General features: G+C 43.9%; 1 protein-coding gene across 1 annotated transcript; it reads right to left on the bottom strand.

Annotated features, from left to right (window-relative positions):
• Positions 1-1,412: 1,412 nt before the first annotated feature.
• Positions 1,413-20,197, bottom strand: nwd1 (NACHT and WD repeat domain containing 1). The gene is made up of 20 exons (XM_070447711.1): positions 20,089-20,197; positions 14,663-14,748; positions 14,411-14,527; positions 13,652-14,000; positions 13,016-13,393; positions 12,065-12,949; positions 11,375-11,594; positions 10,970-11,129; positions 9,973-10,090; positions 9,633-9,797; positions 9,108-9,305; positions 8,795-8,917; positions 8,450-8,655; positions 7,760-7,877; positions 6,052-6,200; positions 5,255-5,534; positions 4,613-4,989; positions 4,314-4,490; positions 4,104-4,209; positions 1,413-3,939 (listed from the first exon to the last, which is right to left on the bottom strand). Exons 1-20 carry the CDS (start codon positions 20,195-20,197, stop codon positions 3,632-3,634), a joined length of 4,629 nt encoding a protein of 1,542 aa, XP_070303812.1. The 3' UTR covers positions 1,413-3,631.
• Between the last annotated feature and the right edge of the window lie 2,828 nt (positions 20,198-23,025).

Raw genomic sequence — 23,025 nt, 5'->3', positions numbered from 1 at the left:
GGGCTTGGATTCCTATTCACTGACAAGGTAATGTTAGGACCCTGAAAGCCGGTATTTTGCTGAGAATTGCATCCCCTGCAAAGCCAAACGCAGAATTGAATTCTCTGCATGGCACCATTTTAGAATAAAAGTTTCACCAAAATMAAATGAATTTTCTTGTAGGTATCAGAGATCACTGAGATGTTTTCTGATGTTCTTTCAGGTTTTGGAGAGGACTGATGATTTGGACTTGAAACATGTTATTGACTTTGTTCTGAAACAGGTTAATCACTCTGGTTCAGTTGGTTGGAGCATGGTGCTGGCCGTACAAATAGAATTACTAGAATTGTGGATTTGATTTCGTTATGGGCGTCATATACAGAGTATTTGTGTATTGGTGTGTTCGGATAAAAGAGTCTGCTAAATGAAAATATTACTATATTATAACATGATCATTAATGGGGAGAGGGGCATCACATTAATCATGAATAATGTACTAATTACTAAATAATTACAGTATATAAATGACCTTTGGGAACAACCTTTGCTATGATAATGAAATTGGAAGAAATAGACCACAACACTACGCACTGCATACTGACAGAACAATGGACAYCGGACTGCTGAAATACTTCCTGTATTAGCAGAATCCAAGAGCAATTTAGCACAACCTACTATCATAGAACAGAATGACGGAACTGCAGTGAAGCAACTCAATCTAAACCTGGAAATGTTTAAATCAAGTTTATTCACTATAATTCATGAGTTGGCTTTGTATCCGAATCAGGGGTTTTAGAGCAAGGCCGGAACAAAATCCTGCACACCCAACAGTCACGCTTACGAATGTTATATCCACTGTATTTTCACAGTGTTCAACACCATGTGTGGCTATGAGGCCCAGAGTATGGAGCGGAGTTCGGCAGGGGCGAGCGTGTACACCGCTGGCTGCCTGGATAAGGTTGTGTGGTGGGGGAGACAGAACCTCTTCCTAATGGAGGGATTACCGTGGGTCTGCTCTGCTTAGAGGTAAGACATGGCTCAGTAGTTCACATTTGAATTTGATTGGGAAAAACATGTTTAGTTTGCTTGGCTAGATATTCCAAACATAGTCGATCCCGGAGAAGTGCAGATCAGACAAGTGCAAATCCCTTTCGAGTGAAATACAATTTAGCAGTCCCAATTTAAATATATTTGTTTTTACTTGCTCTGGATGTCTTTATGCCCCAGTTAAGGCAACAAATGTCAATTTCAAGTCATTAGGAATCAACTGTATGTAGGACCAGTAAGAAGATGGCATGTACAAATATACAATGTATACAATTATATCATGTACATTTTTTGTGAATTGTCAGCTGCAGAGGGGCCATAAAAAACACAATTAGATTAGCTCTCCAATAATATATTTAATCACATTTCAAGATATACAGTATAAGTTCAGTTGAGAACAAGCAGAAACACATAGGAAGCTACACAAGTCACAGAGAACAGGAAGGCAATGCTTTACATTGGAAAAGCTCTAATGAGCTAGTGTTCACGGAGTGGATGAACATGTTGATTAAGACATTGCATGAAATCGTGTTAGCAAAGAGGCTGGAGAAAAATAATACAGACTCCAAAAAGACATGGGAACGAGTCTTGTGTTTCTTTAAGGACACTTAAAATAATCATGACCATGAAAAAGCATATCATTTAAATATGTATTTGTGTTTTGCATGTGTGTTTTTCGTGTAATATGTTGGTTATGTTAAAGATGATTTTTTGGGGTAAATTGTCGATACAAAAAAAGAAAGGCAATGCTTTCTAAATAAACAGAAAGACGGTGCTTTCAAAAGGTCTTGAAAATATGAGTGATTATAGGCATGTTTGTAGATTGACCAACCTTATTTCTCATCATGTACCAAGTTTTTGTGTCTTTTTCTTGCAAGCCGTGTATGATCACTTTGGCATCTTGCCAGGTGTCTCGCATGAAGAAGGCCCAACAGAGGGGAAAACAAGATGGTGGAAGAGAGCCTTCCTTCACTAGAGAAAGACTAGAGAGACTAATGTTTGGTACCCTGTTCCTGGGACTTCAATAACAAATGAGAGGGCCCTCCTCTTGGTCCATTGGAGTTGTTTAGCAACAACTTTGAACAGAAGTAGTCTGTACACACTGTGCATCTCTTTACTTTAATGTCAAAAGGTTGTTCAAGAGAGCACTGTGTGGTACACCTTGATTTTTGTATGTTATTGAAACTTTGATTTTAATTGTCGCTGGGTTTTTCATTGCAAGCCGGAAGGCAAAGACATAAATTATTAAATATATGATTTCCAACAACAGGAAATGTCAGATTATTTTATTTTAGCATTCTACAATATATGAACCTTTCTACACAGAGTATACAAAACATTAGGAACACCTTCCTAATATTGAGCCACACCCCCTTTTGCCCTCAGAACAGCCTCAATTTGTCGGGGAATGGACTCTACAAGGTGTCGAAAGCATTCCACAGGGATGCTGGCCCATGATGACGCCAATGCTTCCCACAGTTGTGTCAAGTTAGCTGGATGTCCTTTGGGTGGTGGACCATTCTCGATACACACAGGAAACTGTTGAGCATGAAAAAAACAGCAATTTTGCCGTTCTTGACACCCTCACACCAGTGAGCTTGGCACCTACTACCATACCCCGTTCAAAGGCAAGACAATCTTCTGTCTTGCCCATTCACCCTCAATGGCACACATACACAATCCATGTCTCAAGGCTTAAAAATCCTTATATAACCTCTCTCCTCCCCTTCATTCACACTGATTTAAGTGTGTGAAGGAACATTTTATGGTTTGTGCTTTTCTAAGAACCAATTTGACTGATTGATCGTGCCTGGGAAGAATCCTCACAATCAGTATAAGCAATCTGGCTGTATGCCCAGAACATTGCTTTGAGAACCGAAAGGGGTATCTCAGTTTCAAGGTCTTAGCTTGGCGAGAAGAAGCCTTGTGAGGTATTGGTCGGTCACATGCATGAACCAAACGTTAATGATTAATTAATTATGAATAAGCTAAATCATGCAAATATAACTATAAGAGAACTAACGGGACTGCCACGGCAGAGCTCCCGACCGACATGTACTATGGTGCATTAAGTTGGTTGGAACCTCTCCAGCTTGCTGATAATAAAGAAGGAGTAATTTAATGTTTGACTGAGTCCCTGGTGGTAATTTCCATGAGAAGTGGATTTAGCAAGTGACATCAATAAGGAATCATAGCTTTCACCTGGATTAACCTGGTCAGTCTATATCATTGAAGGAGCAGGTGTTCCTAATGTTTTGTACACTCAGTGTATATGTGTGCTTTGTACAGCAACTAGCCCTTAAATGTTCTATATATTGATGCTTTTACACATAATCACGGCATATATTTGTCATCTCTACGTGCAATGTGATGAACATGTGCTAATACAAATCCCTACATTTCACAGAATGTTTTCTAATAAGTAATGTGCATAGCTGATTTAAAGCAAGTGAATTGAGCTGACATACATAGCCCCTATTTTCATATAATTCAGTGTGGGAAACTGAACTCAACTTACTGTATACAGTAGGAGCACACCTTAGAACCTTATATGACGCTAGATCTCTACAATTGACACTATGTCTGTTATGTTATGTCAGTTTCCTTACAACAGTTGGCATGAGTGAGAGGGTTTGCTCTTGAGCATCAGGGCCATGAAGTTAAACTGAGCAGGATTGTACTCAGGGATCTTTGTGATGACGCTGTGAGGGCTGTCTGCACTCTTCTGCCGGGACGTGACCCTGTAGTGTGCGTTGACGTTCCGGAGTGGGTTGTATTCCGGACAGACGTCATCCGGACAGCGGAATCCTTCCTTGATGACGTAGCCCAGCTGGGAGATTGCCACGAAGCCATTCCTGTAGGTCAACATTTTGGTGACAGGAGCGTAGACATACTGGACAAATAACAGACTCCCTGGGACAAAAAAAGGATACACAATATTTAGTGTTCATTTGTGTATACCAATATGGGTTTGAGATATGGTTTGAAATAGTAGCGAGCAACATTTATTCCTAATAGCAGTAAACAATGTAAAATTCTCAAAAGAACTCAAATAGAGAAATGTAGTGCGCACATACCACTAGCAACATCCCAGACTTTAATAGTTCTATCCTGTGATCCAGTGAAGACGTGCTTGTCACTCTCAGAGAACGCTGCACAGAGAACCCCTTCAAACAAGAACCCCTGTATTTCAAAAGGTACAAACACATTTATGTCAATGAGTCAATCTGAGGTGTGTCTGAAAAATAGATTCTCCCTGACTAGACCGTTGACCTTTAACCTCTGACCTTGTACTCCATGGTGTGATCCAGTACCAGGGGGGTCAGCCCCCACAGCCTCTGCACGGCGTCCTCTGAGCCCACCAGGGCGTGCGTCCCCCAGTTGCTGGTCGTCACGCAGTTGACCCTGCTGCGGTGGCCATCCAGGGTGGCGGTTGAGGTGGACTTGAAGTCGTACATGGTGACCTTATATTAATAAGGAGACAGAACACAATGTTAGCTTCAGCAACATCTTTACTAAGTTAAAACCAAATATCTTGTAGGCCTACAGAGCATTATGGGTAACGTAGGCCAATCATGCTACAGACCTCCCCGCAGGCCGTCCCGTACAGCAGCCTACAGTCTGGGAGCAGGGCCATGGAGGAGACGGGCGAGTGGAGCAGGGAGAGGGCAAACCTCGCGGCGGGCCCCTCCACGCTGGGGAAACTGTCCCTGGCCGTAATCTCGAACAGACACACTGAGTCCTCGTAGGCCACGGCCATGTGCTTCTCCTGGCCGCCGATGGCCATGCAGCGCACCGTGGGCAGGGTCTCAGGAGGTGGGATGCACAGGGTCTCTTTGGGGAAGGCTAGGGGGTAGATGAGGACCGTGCCAGTCGTGAGGCCACAGAAGAGGAGTTTCTTGTGCTGGGCCAGCTCTAGGCAGCACACCTCAGCAGAGACGGCCATGGTGTCACTGGAAGAGCCTGAGACAAACAGGAGAGAGATTCTCTTTAACAGAACCCCCATTGTCAAATGCAAGCAATTATTCTCCGTGTTGCATGTGGATATTGAAAACATACAATGAGACATGTCCGTTAGCCCCTCTAGGTTCACATTATACACTCCCATTTGTAACATTATTTCTTATTCTTTCTCTATGATAAATATATCCCTATGAACTTTTGCTTGACAATTTTCACGTAGTTCATACTTTTCACCCAAACATAAGGTGCACATATGTATTTTTACCTGTGTGACAATTCCATGTAATCACTTCTTTCTGGCCTACGTTTCTAACATAGTACACCGTGTCGCCATCTTTAGTGAGGGCAACCTGAGGGCATCCGGCTGGAATACAGCCTTTGGGTCTCTGCTGAGGGTCGTTGGGTGAGGGCAGATGCCACAGCTTCAGGTAGTAGGCTGAGGAGGAGGCGGAGACGACAGTGCCCTCATACAGAGCCAGAGTGGTGACAGGGGCATCCATGCCAAGGAAAGAGTCAAGGAGGTTTCCCGTGGTTATAGACCACACCTGTAAAAAGCAGAGCGGATCAATGTTAGCCTGGTCCCAGATCTGTTTGTGCCGTCTTGCCAACTAGTAGGTGCAAGGCGCACCGGTTTGTGTCAAGAACTGCAACGCTGCTGTGTTTTTCACGCTCAACAGTTTCCCGTGTGTATCAAGAATGATCCACCACCCAAAGGACATCCAGCCAACTTGAAACAACTGTGGGAAGCGTTGGCGATGCAACTCAATACACTCAGTGTATATTTGGGGCACAATTTAGAAACGTAGGATTTCACAAGGCCACATTATCTAGGGATGTTTCATCAACGTTGCAGCTATACCAATGACCATAGAAGTTGGCAAAAACGCACAAACAGATCTGGGATCAAGATATTTGGGTCAAAGTTCGTCATTGGGAACAAGTGACTTCTTTGAATAAGCCCAGTATGTGACTTGCCATCTATATGAATAAGTACATTACAGTCTAGAAACAAGTTGTATACAAGTGCATCATTTTCATGTGTACCAATAAACCAGTACTGACCCGTATTGTCTGGTCCTCAGAGCCCGAGACGACCACTCTGCTGTCGCTCGACACACAGGCACACAACACCGTGTCCTCATGGTGCAGATCCAGGAAGCTCTGGACACAGTCGGACTCTCTATGGAAAAGGACCAGTGTCCTCTCACAGCCTGTAATGATATAAATATTACTGTACATAATAGTCATTTGCCAGACACGTTTACAGTTAAACACATTCAGTATATGTGGCCTAGCCTGGTCCCAYATCTGTTTGTGCTGTCTTGCTAATTCCCATAGTCAAAAAGTCAGCAAGACAGCATGAACTGATCTAGGACCAGGCTATACAGTGCATTCGGAAAGTATTCAGACCCCTTGACTTTTTCCACATTTTGTTACGTTACAACCTTATTCTAAAATGGATTCCTTATGTTTTTTTTCTCATCAATCTACACACAATATACCATAATGGCAAAGCGAAAATAGGTTTAGACATTTTTGCTAATTTATATTTAAAAAAAAAAGAAATACCTTATTTACATAAGTATTCAGACCCTTTGCTATGAGACTCAAAATTGAGCTCAGGTGCATCCTGTTTCATCTTTGAGACGTTTCTACAACTTGATTGGAGTCCACCTGTGGTAAATTCAATTGATTTGACATGACTTGGAAAGGCACACACCTATCTATATAAAGTCCCACAGCTGACAGTGCATGTCAGAGCAGAAACCAAGCCATGAGGTCGAAGGAATTGTCCGTAGAGCTCAGAGACAGGATTGTGTCAAGGCGCAGATCTTGGGAAGGGTACACAAATATTTCTGTAGCATTGAAGGTCCCCAAGAACAAAATGGCATCCATCATTCTTAAATGGAAGAAGCTTGGAACCACCAAGACTCTTCCTAGAGCTGGCCGCCCGGCCAAACTGAGCAATCGGGGGAGAAAGGCCTTGGTCAGTGAGATGACCAAGAACCCGTCACTCTGAAAGAGCTCCTGAGTTCCTCTGTGGAGATGGCAGAACCTTCCAGAAGGACAACCATCTCTGCAGCACTCTACCAATCTTTATGGTAAAGTGGCCAGACGGAAGCCACTCCTCAGTAAAAGGCACGTTTGCCAAAAAGCACCTAAAGGACACTGACCATGAGAAACAAGATTCTCTGGTGTGATGAAACCAAGATTGAACTTTTCGGCCTGAATGCCCAGTGTCATTTCTGGAGGAAACCTGCCACCATCCCTACAGTGAAGCATGGTGGTGGAAGCATCATGCTGTGGGGATGTTTTTCAGCAGAACGGACCGGGAGACTTGTCAGGATCAAGGGAAAGATGAATGGAGCAAAGTACAGAGAGATCCTTGATYAAAACCAGCGCCAGAGTGTTTAGGATCTCAGACTGGGGTGAAGGTTCACCTTCCAACAGGACAACGACCCTAAGCACACAGCCACACACTTGCAAACATTTCAAAAAAACTGTTTTTGTTTTGTCATTATGGTGTATTGTGTGTAGATCGATGAGGGAAAAAACGATTTAAATCCATTTTAGAATAAGGCTGTATTGTATCAAAATGTGGAAAAAGTAAAGGGGTCTGAATACTTACCGAATGCACTGTATGTGGCCCATATGGGAATGAAACTCTACTCCAACCCACTGAACCATAGAGACACAGAGGTAGGCTACATAGGAGGAACCCCATGAATGGCATTGACACTAACGTCCTCCTGTACTGTAGAACTGCTACCTGCCAAAAGTATCCTTTCGTCATCTGAGGCGGAGAGGAAGGTTGCACAGACTGGAAGCTCTGTGACTGTCTGTCTCAGAGTCCACTGTGACTGTCTGCCCTGTTCAGTGCTGGAAACCTACAAATGACAGATGGTCGAACAGAATGCGATGAGAAACCAATTATGCCATTAAAATCAGAAATACAGTCTATCTATAGGAAATTGAATCATCCTCCTACAGGACATGTTTCGACAATTTGTACCTGATATAGGAAGCCCTCCTTTGATGCTATAAGTAGTCGGCCATGTTTTTGCAGTGTAAGGGTTGCCGTCAGGGTCAACCTATGTAAAGATTTTTCCAAATGTATCTGCGCTGTCTTGTCCTCGGCGGAGGGGTGGGAAAATGTGACAAGTCCTCCGTCTGAGAGGGAGACGACCATTCCGTTCAAAAATCCAAGAATAATGGAGACACCGGTATCTTTGACTTGGAAGAGTAGTTCTGTTGTGTTAAGATGCCATACTTTCACCTGCAGGTAAAGCAGAAGCGTTACTTTGGTTAAAGGGCAGATGATAATATTTTTGGGGAGTACATACTGTAAATATAAAAAAGGTTGGAAACAGAATGATTGAAAAGATGCATTTGAAGGAAAATTCCTCAAAGAAAATGTATTTGATAGAAGACAATTAACCCCTTCACATGTATGTCATACTTGGCCTCCAGAGTGGGTGAAGACAAGCCCCCTCTCCTCAGACACATGGATGTGTGTGGTGGAAGGTAAGGAGTTAATGGACACCGCCTCCTGGGTACAGTACAGCTGCCTGCCACTCAGCAGGCTCCACTTCCTCAGACTCCCGTCAGCAGCCAATGAGAGACAGTGAGCGCCGCTGTCAATCACTCTCACGGATAGCACCTTAGCTGAAGAGCATAAATAAGTAGACACACAGAGAAAGATTTTGCAAGAATAAGCAGAATGTGGATATGCTTGACAGTGATTAATTACAAACTCAAATACCTTTCCTTAGAAATACATGCACACACACACCCTCGCCCTCACCTGTGTGTCCCACTAAGGTTTGGATGACCTCTAGATCATTGAGGTCCCAGGCAATCACCTTCCCGTCCTCTGAGCCTGCCAGCAGGATCCCTCTCTCTGGGCAAATATCCAGAGCTGTGACCCCTTCAGACAGACAGACAAGAAGCTGTCCTTAAGCACAGATGTAAGATCAGCTTACCCATGCCATATCCTAACTTTAACCATTGGAGATATGAAATACAGACTGACCTTAGATCAGCATCTGGTGGCTACTTCATCCTACTACCGGGCTCAATTGCAATGAACAGGCGAATCCTACACTACGTGTACAAACCTTTCTGGAAACCAGCGAGCGTTGTCTTTAGCGCTCCCCCTGGAGGCTGGAGGAAGGCGCACTTGGGGACAAGGATGGGGTCGGGACAGCACGAGAGCCAGTCGTGACACTGGCAGCAGAGTCGTCCTATCAGTGAAGGGTACATCTCAGCGAAGGAGTGGAGCCTGGCCAAGACCTCTGTGTAGAAGAGGGAGGGGTCTTTGGAGAGGAAACAGTATTAGAACGGAGTGAGATGGTTGGTGAGGCAGTGTGAAGAGAAGGCTCTCCTGATACAGTATCACCCAACCAAGTATAATGTCAATGTTTTTGGTTCCAAGCCAGAGGGACTAGAATCATCAATAACCTACCCTACAGTTAGCACTCATTCTCTTTTGATCTATGAATTATTTTTTTGTTGCATCGCTCATAAATATGTGAAATAGGGATCCAGCTACTTTATCTGAAACCGGACAGATTTAAACCCAACAGAACATGCATTAATTGACCATGTAACACTCGACTACGATAAACCATGACTCATCTGACCCATCTGTCCATCTAGAAAGTCCAGGGTGGGCTTGAGGAGAATGAAWGTGTCTCGGATCAGTTGAGTCTCGGGGCAGTCCATGAGCTCGGTGCAGAGGGTCAGGTCCTCAATGACACTGGCCACGCCACAGGTCAGAGTCTTACAGTACAGCCACTCACTACTGCCTGTGGGGCAAAGAGTCACAGCTTAAAGGTAGACTTCGTAATATGACATCATCATACACAGTAAGACAACTTCCTGACATCAACAATAAGAGAATTCAAATCAGCKAAGTCTGTCTGCCAGTATTGGCTCTTCCCACCATTGACTTTTGCACTCCCTTGGGGCATGTGGCCTTACCAATGACCTCCTGGCGCAGCTCCTCCCAGAGGCCTGCGTGGAGGAGGTGGTAGGGCAGCTCCTGCAGCTTTTTGACATTTGCCACTCCTTCAGCGAACCACAGGGGCTGAGGGGGCACCTTGGCAACATGCCAGGGGAGAGAGTAGACAGGTGTACGTTAATGATTCAACACGACACAACTAACCCGCGGAAACATTTTCACTATGGAAACACATCCGGTTAGCTTCAAGGCAGTATCAAAAGCGTCCATTTGATTAAGTGGAAAACATGTCCTCTTGTGCATTTCTATCAATTTTTCTTCCTTAGTTTCAGTTCTTATTTACTGTGATATTTTAATTTGTATTGTGCTCCCTCTAAAAAGGCCCTGAGGGTCAGAGACCTTTATCCAGCTCAAATGGACCACACACACACACCGCACCGAATGTTGATCTACCATTCATCTGCCGTTTGTTRGGGGAAGTCTGTTTTAGTTGACCACCCTGGTGGACGTCTGACTGCAGACATTTTCGCGCGATTCTACCTGTAAAATCAGTTTGCACTTGGTTTGCAAATCATGGCCTGCACTCTGTTGAGGTGTTACGGCCTTGTTCGCATGGCGCTACAGAGGGTGGTGCGGACAGCCCAGTACATCACTGGGGCCGAGCTCCCTGCCATCCTGGACCTCTATATCAGGCAGTGTAAAAGGAAGGCCAGGGAAATTGTTAATGATTCCAGCCACCCAAGCCATAGACTGTTCTCTCTGCTTCCGCACGGCAAGCGGTACCGGTGCATCAAGTCTGACACCAACAGGCTCCTGAACAGCTTCTATCCCCCAAGCAATAAGGCTGCTAAATAGCTAACAAAATGGCTTCAAGGACTATCTGAGTTGACCCTTGTATTTTACACTGTAATGACTAGAGGAGTACACCAATTGTTATTGAAAACACATCTAAGGGTTCTTTGAGGTGCCATTCTATGTCATCATAGGAACTGAACTGAAATCCCATCATTCTGTTACCTTGCGGTCAGCGTCCAATGTGGTCGTCAGTGGAGGTAGGAGGACAGCTTTGAACCGGCCTTGGCTCCATCTACCCAAGAAGTACTCAGCAAGGACCCTGTGTCTGTCAGCCTGCTGCTCTGACCTCTGGTACCTCTCTCGCACAGTTTCAGTCAACAGCCTATTACCATATTAAATTGCACAGACAAAGTACAGGATTGGAAGTTCTGCCATAAGCAGATCAATACAAGAAGTATTGTCCGGTTTCCCGGACATGGATTAGGCCTACTACTGAACTGGAAGCATGCTCAATGGAAAATCTACATGATTAAAATAGATTTTCAGCAAAAAGAAATTGGCTTAATCTGGGTTTGGAACACCAGCCCCTAAACCTGTTTGGCTAAGATATATAGAGAGGATCTTTACTTGTGGTGGAAGTCGAGCACCGTGACACCATTGGCCTGTCCCTCCACGAGGAGTTCTCCCAAGTCGTGCCTGAGGCGCACCCACAGTAGAGGGGGGAGGCGGATGAGGGAGTGGTTGGGGGGAAGCCAGTACTGGTAGACTTCAGCCAGGACATTGTTATCAAGGGACAAGATATCACGCAGCTCTGCCTCTGATAGACTACCCCTGGAGAACAGAATGAGTAATAATCATTTGAAAAAGAAATCATTATAAATAGAAGGATGGATTTTAATTTCTAAAAATTTCTAATTTCTAACAATGTATGAGCGTGTTATAAGGGGGGAAAATACGTCAGCTTTTGATCTGGGAATTTGTCATATGGATTGTCTGCAGGTTAAAGTATGACTCTGACTTGATATTCCAGTGGTCTATTGATTGAAATATCAATGTTGTATTGTCGGTTAATGCACCAGGTGTGTGTGGGCATGTGTATGTGCGTCACAGGTGGCTGGTGGCACATTAATTGTGGAGGACATGCTCATAATAATGGCTGGAATGGAAATAAATGGAATCAAACACATCAAAAATATGTGTTTGATACCATTCCATTCACTCCATTCCAGCTATTATGAGCCGTCCTCCCCTCACAAGCCTCCTGTGGACTGTGCATCTGTGTGTGTACACGAACACCTCACCTAGCAGAAACGATATATCCCAAAGCTGCGCCAACCAGTTGCTTCCCATGCCTCTCCTCAAGGGCCCGGAGTAGCTGTGACATCACTTCCTGTGCARTACTGCTCAGGGCCAGGTCAGTCACGGGGGTATAGGACGCCCATCGCCTGGCCATGTCCAGCAGTAGCTTCAGATGCAGAGGATTTCCACTCAGCTGAAAGCTACACAGTACCACTTCACACTGTTCTGGAGTCAGGCTTCGTTGCGCTTCCCTCATGTAGGCATCCATGATCTCTCTACCCTGGTCACATGATAGGGGTTCTACTTCAAAGAAATTTCCCGGCACCTCGACTGTTCTCCGAAGGTTAGCCAAAACTGGAGAGCCTGTATCTGCGGTGGACACCACCAAATGGACATTGGGGGGGATGTCTTTGGGTAGCCAGTGGAGTTTCTGGCCCTGGGTGGCCGAGGACAATTGGTCCAGGGAGTCTAGTATGAGAAGAAGTGTGTCTCCTCGCTCCGACACCTCAGCTAGAAGGCCATGGAAAAACCTCACCAGGTCCTCACGCGTGTGTGCTGTTATTGGGGTGGGAGGCGACAAACTGAACACAGAGCAGATCTGGAAACAGACACTCTGGAGGACACGGCCCAGGTCGGAGCTCTCTGCCGACGTCCCCAGCAACCTGACCACCACCACAGCCCTGGGGTCCAGGAGGCCTCGCATCTCCTGTGCCAGCTTGCAGAGCAGCGTTGTCTTGCCCACACCCGGTGGCCCATGCACCACCAGGGGCGCGTGGCGGGTGTTGGTGTGTTCCCACATGGCCAGGCAGATCTTCCCAAGGAGCCCCTCCCTGCCGCGAAACACGCTCGAACACTTCCCGGCACTCAAAGCCATGTGGTGAKTAAGCTCCTGGAGCAGCCAGCCTCTGTCCTCTTCCCCCTTCCTCTGACTTGCATCTCCTCCTCTTGCCCCATTCGTCATCACTGCACCAGCCTCCACTGATGAACCAGCACCAACCCTCCTGGCAATGCAGGCCTTCGTCTGGGACACAAGCTGCTCGCAGAGGCTCTCCAGGTACTGGGCATGCTCCTTGCAGCTGGGCTCGATGGCTCCCTTGCACAACTCCACACTGTGCAGGTTGACGATGCCCGGCGAGGCAGCGAAGAGACGCGACTTGAGGCCTGAGAGGAGGTCCTGAGCCTCGGTATCCAGCAGGCCATCAGCCGTCACATCCATGTACTGGGCCAGCCGCTTCGGGCCGTCCTTCTTACGCAAGTGAGGTAGCTCCCGCACGAAGAGGATGGCGGAGGGCTCGCTCTCGTCCCCATCTGGCATTCGCAGACCCTCCTCTATCTCATGCTCCGCCACTATGGAGGAGGGAGAACACCAGAAAATGGGTTGATTGGTTCTACAAAATGTGGATTTTCTACAATAAGATACAACTAATGAGCAAATAAGCTACCAAGTCATTGCGAATAAATAGTAGTTTAAGTGGAAATGTAACTAGAAAGCCACCATGACTGAATCTAGCAACACTTGTCTACACATCACAAGGCAGAACATAACAGGTTTTTAGCTCGCTCCTATTCTAACATGACTGGTCCAAGACATTGGCAAGCTCTGACCAGATTTGAAGAACTGGTGTTTTTGTTCAACAGTTATATCCCCGTCTTCTTCAGCCTGCACGGCCGCAGTGCGTAGGAGGTGCAATAATCGAGCCTCTGTGTAGCGCCAGGAAATGACACTGTCATCCTGCAGTGGCCTTTTCTCAGGCTGAAGGTCATTGTAGTGGGGCAACAGAGTTGTGATTGGCTGAAGAARGTAGACGGGCGGAACAGCATTGTTGTCTTTCCTGAACCATTGGTGGAGAAGCCCCACTTGGTCCTGTGGTAGCTTGGACAGCAGCACCTCAAATTGTTTTCCTGGGAGGACACGGGGGATAGGGCGGTGGCCATACCGGTTCCCCAGCAGAGCCTTGAGAACAAGGAGACATATCGAATCAAATCAAAACGCATAACACCCTGCTGGAATTATATATTTCAAGAACCATTGAATTCAAGGAAAAGAAGAGCCAATTAACATTTGTGCAGGGTTCTCCAACTCCTGTCCTGGCGAGCTAGTAGGTGTGCAGGTTTTTGATCCAGCACAGCAGACAGCACTTACATCCCACTGGGTACACTGGTTGAATCAACATTGTTTGCGCATCATCTCAATGGAATTACATTGAACCAACGTGGAACAAACGTTGGGATATTGGTTTCAAATGATCAGTCTTCAGTCTGGGCCACAGTTTTTTTATGTCATGGGTTATAAGAAAAGCCTGTAGCTCTCCAGGATCGGAGTTGGACCCCTGTGCTAGAGGAACAGTATTGAACAACACTTACAATGAAACTTGGTCCTACGGATACTTTCTTGCAAGCCTCGATTTCCTGAAGACACAGTTCTGTGGTCATGTGGTCCACATCAATTGCATCCTGGAGACCCCATCTCATATCCACAACCTTCAGGGATAAAGAACTAAATACAAAAGTTCCTCCAACAACACTAACATCACCGAATAATGATCTCTGAATTCATATGAAATTAGAATTAATTGACATGTGTCTGATGGCGGCCCGTAATGTACTGCTACTCACCTCAAACACTAAGCCCTGACTCTGACAAAAAGCTTGAAGTTCAGGATAGGTTTTGTCCAATAAGGCATTCCTTTCACTGCTCATATCTGCCAACGGTCACATCAGGTCAGAAAACACACTAGGTTTGCAGTGTTACCCAAAACTAAACACAAGGCTATTCACTGAAAGATGACAAATTAGCAGGGGCGCAACTGTCACTGGGGACAGGACCCCACATTCTGAAATGTCATTTTTGTCCCCCCCAGTTTACTTGGAATGTGATACAAAACGAGGCAACGGTGTGCTTCAGGACCATGCGGACACCTCTGAGCGGTCGGGTAGGTTGTTATGTCCCTCCCAACTTCTAAATCCAAAGTTGCGCCCCTACAAATTAGGGATATGATTCTTTCAAAACAGATACAATGGCTGGGCCGTTGTAGCGATGATGTAGCATCTGCTAAATAAGGAATAATCACATCTCTGATAAATTCAGTTGCGGGCAAATATATTGGCACCCTTGCACTTTTCTTAAATTATTCCCTATTTCTTTTAAAATAAGTTGCCATTGAAAAAAACGGTCTCCACATCTTGTTATTGGATTTTCAACATTGCAGAACCAATTGTATTTTTGTAAACTTAAGTTCTAATTTAGAAAATAAATGCATGGGCAAAGTTATTGGCACTCCGGAGCTTGTATTTGGTTGCACAGTCTTTGGGCTAGATAACTGCCAACCAAATGCTTTTTGGAGCTACCAATGAGTTTGCTGCACCTTTCTACTGGCATATTTGCCCACTTTCAGCAGCAAAGTGCTTTAATTCTTCAATGTTTGAGGGATACCCTTCAACTGCTGTTTTCAGCTCTCACCATAAGTTATGGATGTGATAAGTCTTCGAAATATGGGTGTGGCTATGATCCGTAAATTGAAAGCAGACCGCTACCTGAAATCTACTTCAGATAATTTAAAAAATCCATCCAAATTTTGGCAAGTAGTGAATGGTTTGGAGTGCAAAAAAGATACACAGCTTCCCAWACAATTGTTGGTAGACACACAGATTGTAATTGAGAGAACCTCCACTCTGACAGCCTTACATCAGCATTTTCTAGATGCAGGCAGTTTATTTGAGAAGGTCAAAAGGTATAATTGAGCCTCTTATGAAATTACCTGACACCCCTGTGCTCTCCGTTGCCAGGTTCTCTTTTCATCCTTCTCTGTTTCAGAAGTGCGTAAAMCCCTGAAAGATATAGAAGAAAAAATCCCCTGGCCCTGATGATCCCAGTTTCCTACACKTAGCTGTAGACATCATTGCTCCCCCTTAACATGTATTTTTAACCTCACATTTGATGTTAAGGAAATCCCCAAGTTATGGAAATCTGCTTTTGTACTGCCTCTCCTGAAAGGTGGAGATCCCTCGCTACTTGACAACTATCGACCCATATCAACATTGTCTGTACTGTCAAAGGTACTGGAGTCCTTAGTAGGCAGCTGAAGGCCTACCTCCAAGAAAACAACATCTTAAATGGAATGCAATCAAGCTTAGGTCTGGCCACAGCACTGTTTCAGCAACATTAAATGTTTTTAATGATATCCACTGTGTTCTTGACAAGAAGTTACATTGCGTGTCTTTATTAATTTGTCGAAGGCATTTGACACCGTGGACCCTGCTGTGTTAGTGCAAAGGTTAAAATGTTTTGGAATTTCTGGTCATGGTCTAGATTGGTTTATAAATTCCCTATCAAATCTTACACAATGTGTAATGGCGGATGGTTGTAAATCTGAGTCCATAGAGTTGCGTTCAGGTGTTCTGCAAGGTTCTATTTTTGGCCCACTGTTGTTCATTTTGTATATCAACAACATTGGGGATCTTATTGAAACAGCAGATGTTCATTTATATATTTTCTTTATTCAAGTGGTAGTAGTTTATCTTTAGCTTTTGAAAATGCCCAAAGAYCATTTAACATCATACAACAGAATCTGTATGATTTAAAGCTGGTTCTGAATTCAGGTAAAACAAAATGCATGTTACTAATCATGTCATTGCTACATTGGCTGGACATACTATAGAGCAAGTCAAAGTGTACAAATATTTGGGTGTGTGGGTTGATGACAATCTGAGCTTCACTGTTCATGTGGAGAACTTGATAAGGAAGCTCAAGCTAAGAATAGGTTTTTATTACCGGCATAAGGGTTGTTTTTCTCTGGAGGCCAGGAAGGAGCTGCTACTATGTACATTACTGGCGGTTTGAGATTTTAGTGATGTTATATATATATATARACAGTGGGGCAAAAAAGTATTTAGTCAGCCACCAATTGTGCAAGTTCTCCCACTTAAAAAGATGAGAGAGGCCTGTAATTTTCATCATAGGTACACTTCAACTATGACAGACAAAATGAGAAAACAAAATCCAGAAAATCACATTGTAGGATTTTTTATGAATTTATTTGCAAATTATGGTGGAAAATAAGTATTTGGTCACCTACAAACAAGCAAGATTTCTGGCTCTCACAGACCTGTAACTTCTTCTTTAAGAGGCTCCTCTGTCCTCCACTCGTTACCTGTATTAATGGCACCTGTTTGAACTTGTTATCAGTATAAAAGACACCTGTCCACAACCTCAAACAGTCACACTCCAAACTCCACTATGGCCAAGACCAAAGAGCTGTCAAAGGACACCAGAAACAAAATTGTAGACCTGCACCAGGCTGGGAAGACTGAATCTGCAATAGGTAAGCAGCTTGGTTTGAAGAAATCAACTGTGGGAGCAATTATTAGGAAATGGAAGACATACAAGACCACTGATAATCTCCCTCGATCCACGCAAGATCTCACCCCGTGGGGTCAAAATTATCACAAGAACGGTGAGCAAAAATCCCAGAACCACACGGGGGACCTAGTGAATGACCTGCAGAGAGCTGGGACCAAAGTAACAAAGCCTACCATCAGTAACACACTACGCCGCCAGGGACTCAAATCCTGCAGTGCCAGACGTGTCCCCCTGCTTAAGCCAGTACATGTCCAGGCTCGTCTGAAGTTTGCTAGAGAGCATTTGGATGATCCAGAAGAAGATTGGGAGAATGTCATATGGTCAGATGAAACCAAAATATAACTTTTTGGTAAAAACTCAACTCGTCATGTTTGGAGGACAAAGAATGCTGAGTTGCATCCAAAGAACACCATACCTACTGTGAAGCATGGGGGTGGAAACATCATGCTTTGGGGCTGTTTTTCTGCAAAGGGACCAGGACAACTGATCCGTGTAAAGGAAAGAATGAATGGGGCCATGTATCGTGAGATTTTGAGTGAAAACCTCCTTCCATCAGCAAGGGCATTGAAGATGAAACGTGGCTGGGTCTTTCAGCATGACAATGATCCCAAACACACCGCCCGGGCAACGAAGGAGTGGCTTAGTAAGAAGCATTTCAAGGTCCTGGAGTGGCCTAGCCAGTCTCCAGATCTCAACCCCATAGAAAATCTTTGGAGGGAGTTMAAAGTCCGTGTTGCCCAGCAACAGCCCCAAAACATCACTGCTCTAGAGGAGATCTGCATGGAGGAATGGGCCAAAATACCAGCAACAGTGTGTGAAAACCTTGTGAAGACTTACAGAAAACATTTGACCTCTGTCATTGCCAACAAAGGATATATAACAAAGTATTGAGATAAACTTTTGTTATTGACCAAATACTTATTTTCCACCATAATTTACAAATAAATTCATWAAAAATCCTACAATGTGATTTTCWGGATTTRTTTTCCTCATTTTGTCTGTCATAGTTGAAGTGTACCTATGATGAAAATTACAGGCCTCTCTCATCTTTTTAAGTGGGAGAACTTGCACAATTGGTGGCTGACTAAATACTTTTTTGCCCCACTGTATATATATATATATATATGCAGGCCTCAACCACTACCCTGAGAGCACTTGATTCAGTATATCATGCGGCCCTCAGGTTCATTACAAATCAAAAACGTCTTACAAATCATTGTGATCTCTACAGTACTGATGGCTCGTCGTCATTGGCCTTACGTAGGCTTAAACACTGGTATACACTGATTTATAAGGCCATATTGAGTAAAATACAATTTTCTCTGTTCTTTTTTGATCAGGTCGGTAAATAAATATAAATTACGGTCCCATTGTCATTTGCTTTTAACAGGACCAAGAATTAGAACAGGTTTTGGTAGAAATTGTTTTAGTTACTCAGGTCCTGGAACTCTCTCCTGAACATTTAAAAATTTGATGATCTAGTGTTGTTGGTGAAGATTAAACACTTGATCGATGTAAATATCATAGAAGAGTGTAATTGTCTTTAGGACAACTGTTTTTTAGTCAAGACATTTGTTTTTTAACGTAATATGTAATTGTTGTACTGTATGTGTGTGTGTATAGTTTTGTTTCATGTTGTGTTAGTGTATGTAAGTTGTTTTGTCTGAAGCTTTGTTCCCCCTGCTGCTATTGGACCAGGTCTCTCTTGAAAAAGAGATGTTATCTCAAAGAGGAAAAACCTGTATAAATAAAAGGTTAAAAAAATATATWATAATAATCTGATCCGGACTCTTCGATGGCCACTCCAGAGCAGTCCCGTGTTTCATAATGAACCATCTCCAGGAAGCACACATCAAAAAGGGTTCAATAAGAGATGCTGGACTGTTCTGGTGTGGCCAGATCTGAATCCCATCCATAAATTATAGCAAGAGCTGAAAATGGCCAGCTAGCCTCCCTACCACTGAGGAAGTACAGTTCCCGCTCAGCCCAGTCAAAACTGTTCGCTGCTCTGGCCCCCCAATGGTGGAACAAACTCCCTCACGACGCCAGGACAGCGGAGTCAATCACCACCTTCCGGAGACACCTGAAACCCCACCTCTTTAAGGAATACCTAGGATAGGATAAAGTAATCCTTCTCACCCCCCCCCTTAAAAGATTTAGATGCACTATTGTAAAGTGGCCGTTCCACTGGATGTCATAAGGTGAATGCACCAATTTGTAAGTCGCTCTGGATAAGAGCGTCTGCTAAATGACTTAAATGTAAATGTAATGTACCCCTCAAATATTTGAAAAATCAGTGGAAAGGTGCCACAAGCTCATTGATGGCTACAAGAAGTTTGTCTGAAGTTATCTTGGCCAAAGGCTGTGCAACCAAATACTAGCTCCGGMGTGCCAATCATTTTGTCAATGCCATTTGTCTTCTTTTTCTATTTTAAGTTTACAAAAATAAAATTGGTTATGCAATGTTGAAAATCCAATAAGGTGTGGAGACCAAAGGTTTTCTTCAATTTCAACTTATTTTAGAAGAAATAGGAAATTATTTATGTGCAAGGGTGCCAATAWATTTGGCCGCAACTGTATATGCCTTGTTTTAAAGCGAGGCTGAGCCCGTATTACAATGAAAATACTGAACCCATACCATTATGAAAATACTGAGCCCATGCCGTCATGAAAATACACCCACCTGTAAATGTGGAGCTGACAAAGACTCGGACCACGTTGGACCTGAGCTTCAGTCCTTCAGTTGACTGGCCTCTGAGCACCTCCATGAGTGCTCCTCTTGGCGATGCCATGGTCCTCCTCACCTAGCACTGTCCCAGGCTAAAACCTCCCTCTCATCTCACAATGACCCACAATAATTGCTCAGCTTCCAAAAGTAATCAGAGAAGCATGTGAGCAGACTTATCTATTCTGACTGTAAGCATGTACTTGTTAGTTTTTAGATAATTATTTAAGCATCCAATCCAATTGCCCCTTGTTCCTTGTGCTTCATGTTGCAAAGTGAAATTAGATGGAGATACACAGCTGAACGTTTTTTCCCCTCTCCCGTTGAATCCTATTTGTCATATCCTTGGAGATCAAGCTCTCCAAGACAACCTTAGGCCCTGTTCAAATACTTTCAAATTGCACCCTTCGTTCCTCTTTTCCTTGAGGTAATCACTGGTGTAACACCAGTGGGTAGGTAAAAGCCAAGGTTTTTCTAAATAGCTCTCCCCCACCCAGTCTGATCAGTGATTGCATTGAGGGGAGGAAGGTAGGATGCCCTTTCAAAGTATTGGAGCAGGGCCTTTGTTTACGAATGGTGCCTTCCTGGGACTGGAGGTCCCTTAGGGTAAGGAAAGGAGAAGAGGGAGTTGGCTGTTGCCTTGCAGCTGAGGCTCACCTTTAATGACATGGGGGAGAAGGGGCGAGACTAATAGAGTGTTTTAATATATACAGTCATTGGTTTCAACTTATCAGACTGTAGCATTCACCAAGCACTTTTAGGAGCTGATGGGCTTGATGCCACTAAACAAATCAATTATCATATACCTCCACAACTGAGCTTTTATTTTATCGTGGGACACTTAAGAATATTCTGCAACAAGGGTAGCTTTGGATTATACTTATGCATAACATTTATTTAATGCTTTATGAAGCTTCTCTGTAATATCCCATTATTTATACTTTATAGAAATAAGATATTTCAGAAAAGCTTTATACAGAAGTATAACCTGGTTATAGTTGCTTGCCTCTCAAACAAGTTAGAGATATTGTATTAATGTACTTAATTTTCAGAATGACTAGGCATTCCAGCTCATTACCCTGACCATACATCATGATGTTTGTTCCCCAGTACTGTACTACCCTTAAGCTGTTTTGACACTGGCTCCATTTTGCCAAGCGGAATCCTCAGAACACGACAGGAATATCCCTGGAGTTCATTTGATCATCAGGGTATTTAACTACAGAGCTTATAAAGTGAGTCAAGCCTGAGTTTGCCTCTGGCTAGGACTGGCAACAACTAGCAACAACATCTGCGACAATATTCCTGGTAGTGCAAGATAAAACACCTAACAAAATCTTTGTAATACGGGGTAATACTTAATTTGGAATGTACTACTGCTATAGAACCATGAGGACTGCCGTTGTAACAGCTTTATGGCAGCGAGTGTACTTCAATGCCTGCACCCGCACGCCCGACTAGCATCACCACCCTGGACGGTTCCGACCTAGAATATGTGGACATCTATAAGTACCTAGGTGTCTGGCTAGACTGCAAACTCTCCTTCCAGACTCATATCAAACATCTCCAATCCAAAATCAAATCAAGAATCGGCTTTCTATTCCGCAACAAAGCCTCCTTCACTCACGCCGCCAAACTTACCCTAGTAAAACTGACTATCCTACCGATCCTCGACTTCGGCGATGTCATCTACAAAATAGCTTCCAATACTCTACTCAGCAAACTGGATGCAGTTTATCACAGTGCCATTCGTTTTGTTACTAAAGCACCTTATACGACCCACCACTGCGACCTGTATGCCCTAGTCGGCTGGCCCTCGCTACATGTTCGTCGTCAGACCCACTGGCTCCAGGTCATCTACAAGGCTATGCTAGGTAAAGTGCCGCCTTATCTCAGTTCACTGGTCACGATGGCTACACCCACCCGCAGCACGCGCTCCAGCAGGTGTATCTCACTTCTCTTCCATAAATCCAAAACCTCATTTGAAAACCTCAAAACCTCATTTCCTTCCAGTTCTCTGCTGCCTGCGACTGGAACGAATTGCAAAAATCTCTGAAGTTGGAGACTTTTATCTCCCTCAACAACTTTAAAAATCTGCTATCCGAGCAGCTAACCGATCGCTGCAGCTGTACATAGTCCATCTGTAAACTACCCACCCAATTTACCTACCTCACCCCCCATACTGCTTTTATTTATTTACTTTTCTGCTCTTCTGCACACCAGTATCTCTTCTTGCACATGATCATCTGATGATTTATCACTCCAGTGTTAATCTGCTAAATTGTAATTATTCGATTTATTGCCTACCTCATGCCTTTTGCACACATTGTATATAGATTCTCTTTTTTTCTACCATGTTATTGACTTGTTTATTGTTTACTCCATGTGTAACTCTGTGTTGTCTGTTCACACTGCTATGCTTTATCTTGGCCAGGTCGCAGTTGCAAATGAGAACTTGTTCTCAACTAGCCTACCTGGTTAAATAAAGGTGAAATAAAAWAAWAATAAWWAAAAAAATGCTACAGACTCATTCTCAAGGGAGTTAGTATTATGTAATACTAATGAGACACAGTATTATGCCTTGTTTCACCAGAAAGGATACTGAATCTATATGAGATACTGGCTGCATGCCTCTATATCAGGGCCTCAAACATGCGGCCTAAGAGCCAAATGCGGCCAGCGAGCTGTTTTAATGCGGCCTGTGAACGTCTTCGTATATAATTAACAAAATAAGTTTGAAACCCCTTAAGAGCTACTTATTTTGAGAAAACTGACAGAAGGCGACAAATGGGTCAAGTCAATTCTTTGTTAATGTATTTTGTTCAAACTTACTTGCATACAATAGTTTAAAACATCTCCAAACTAAAAAAAACACAGCACAAAAGGGTGAAATTG

This window comes from Salvelinus sp. IW2-2015, linkage group LG16, assembly GCF_002910315.2.
Source record: "Salvelinus sp. IW2-2015 linkage group LG16, ASM291031v2, whole genome shotgun sequence".
NCBI lineage: Eukaryota > Metazoa > Chordata > Actinopteri > Salmoniformes > Salmonidae > Salvelinus > Salvelinus sp. IW2-2015.
Note: the sequence above shows the minus strand (reverse complement) of the source record. Positions and strands in the feature narration are given on the sequence as shown.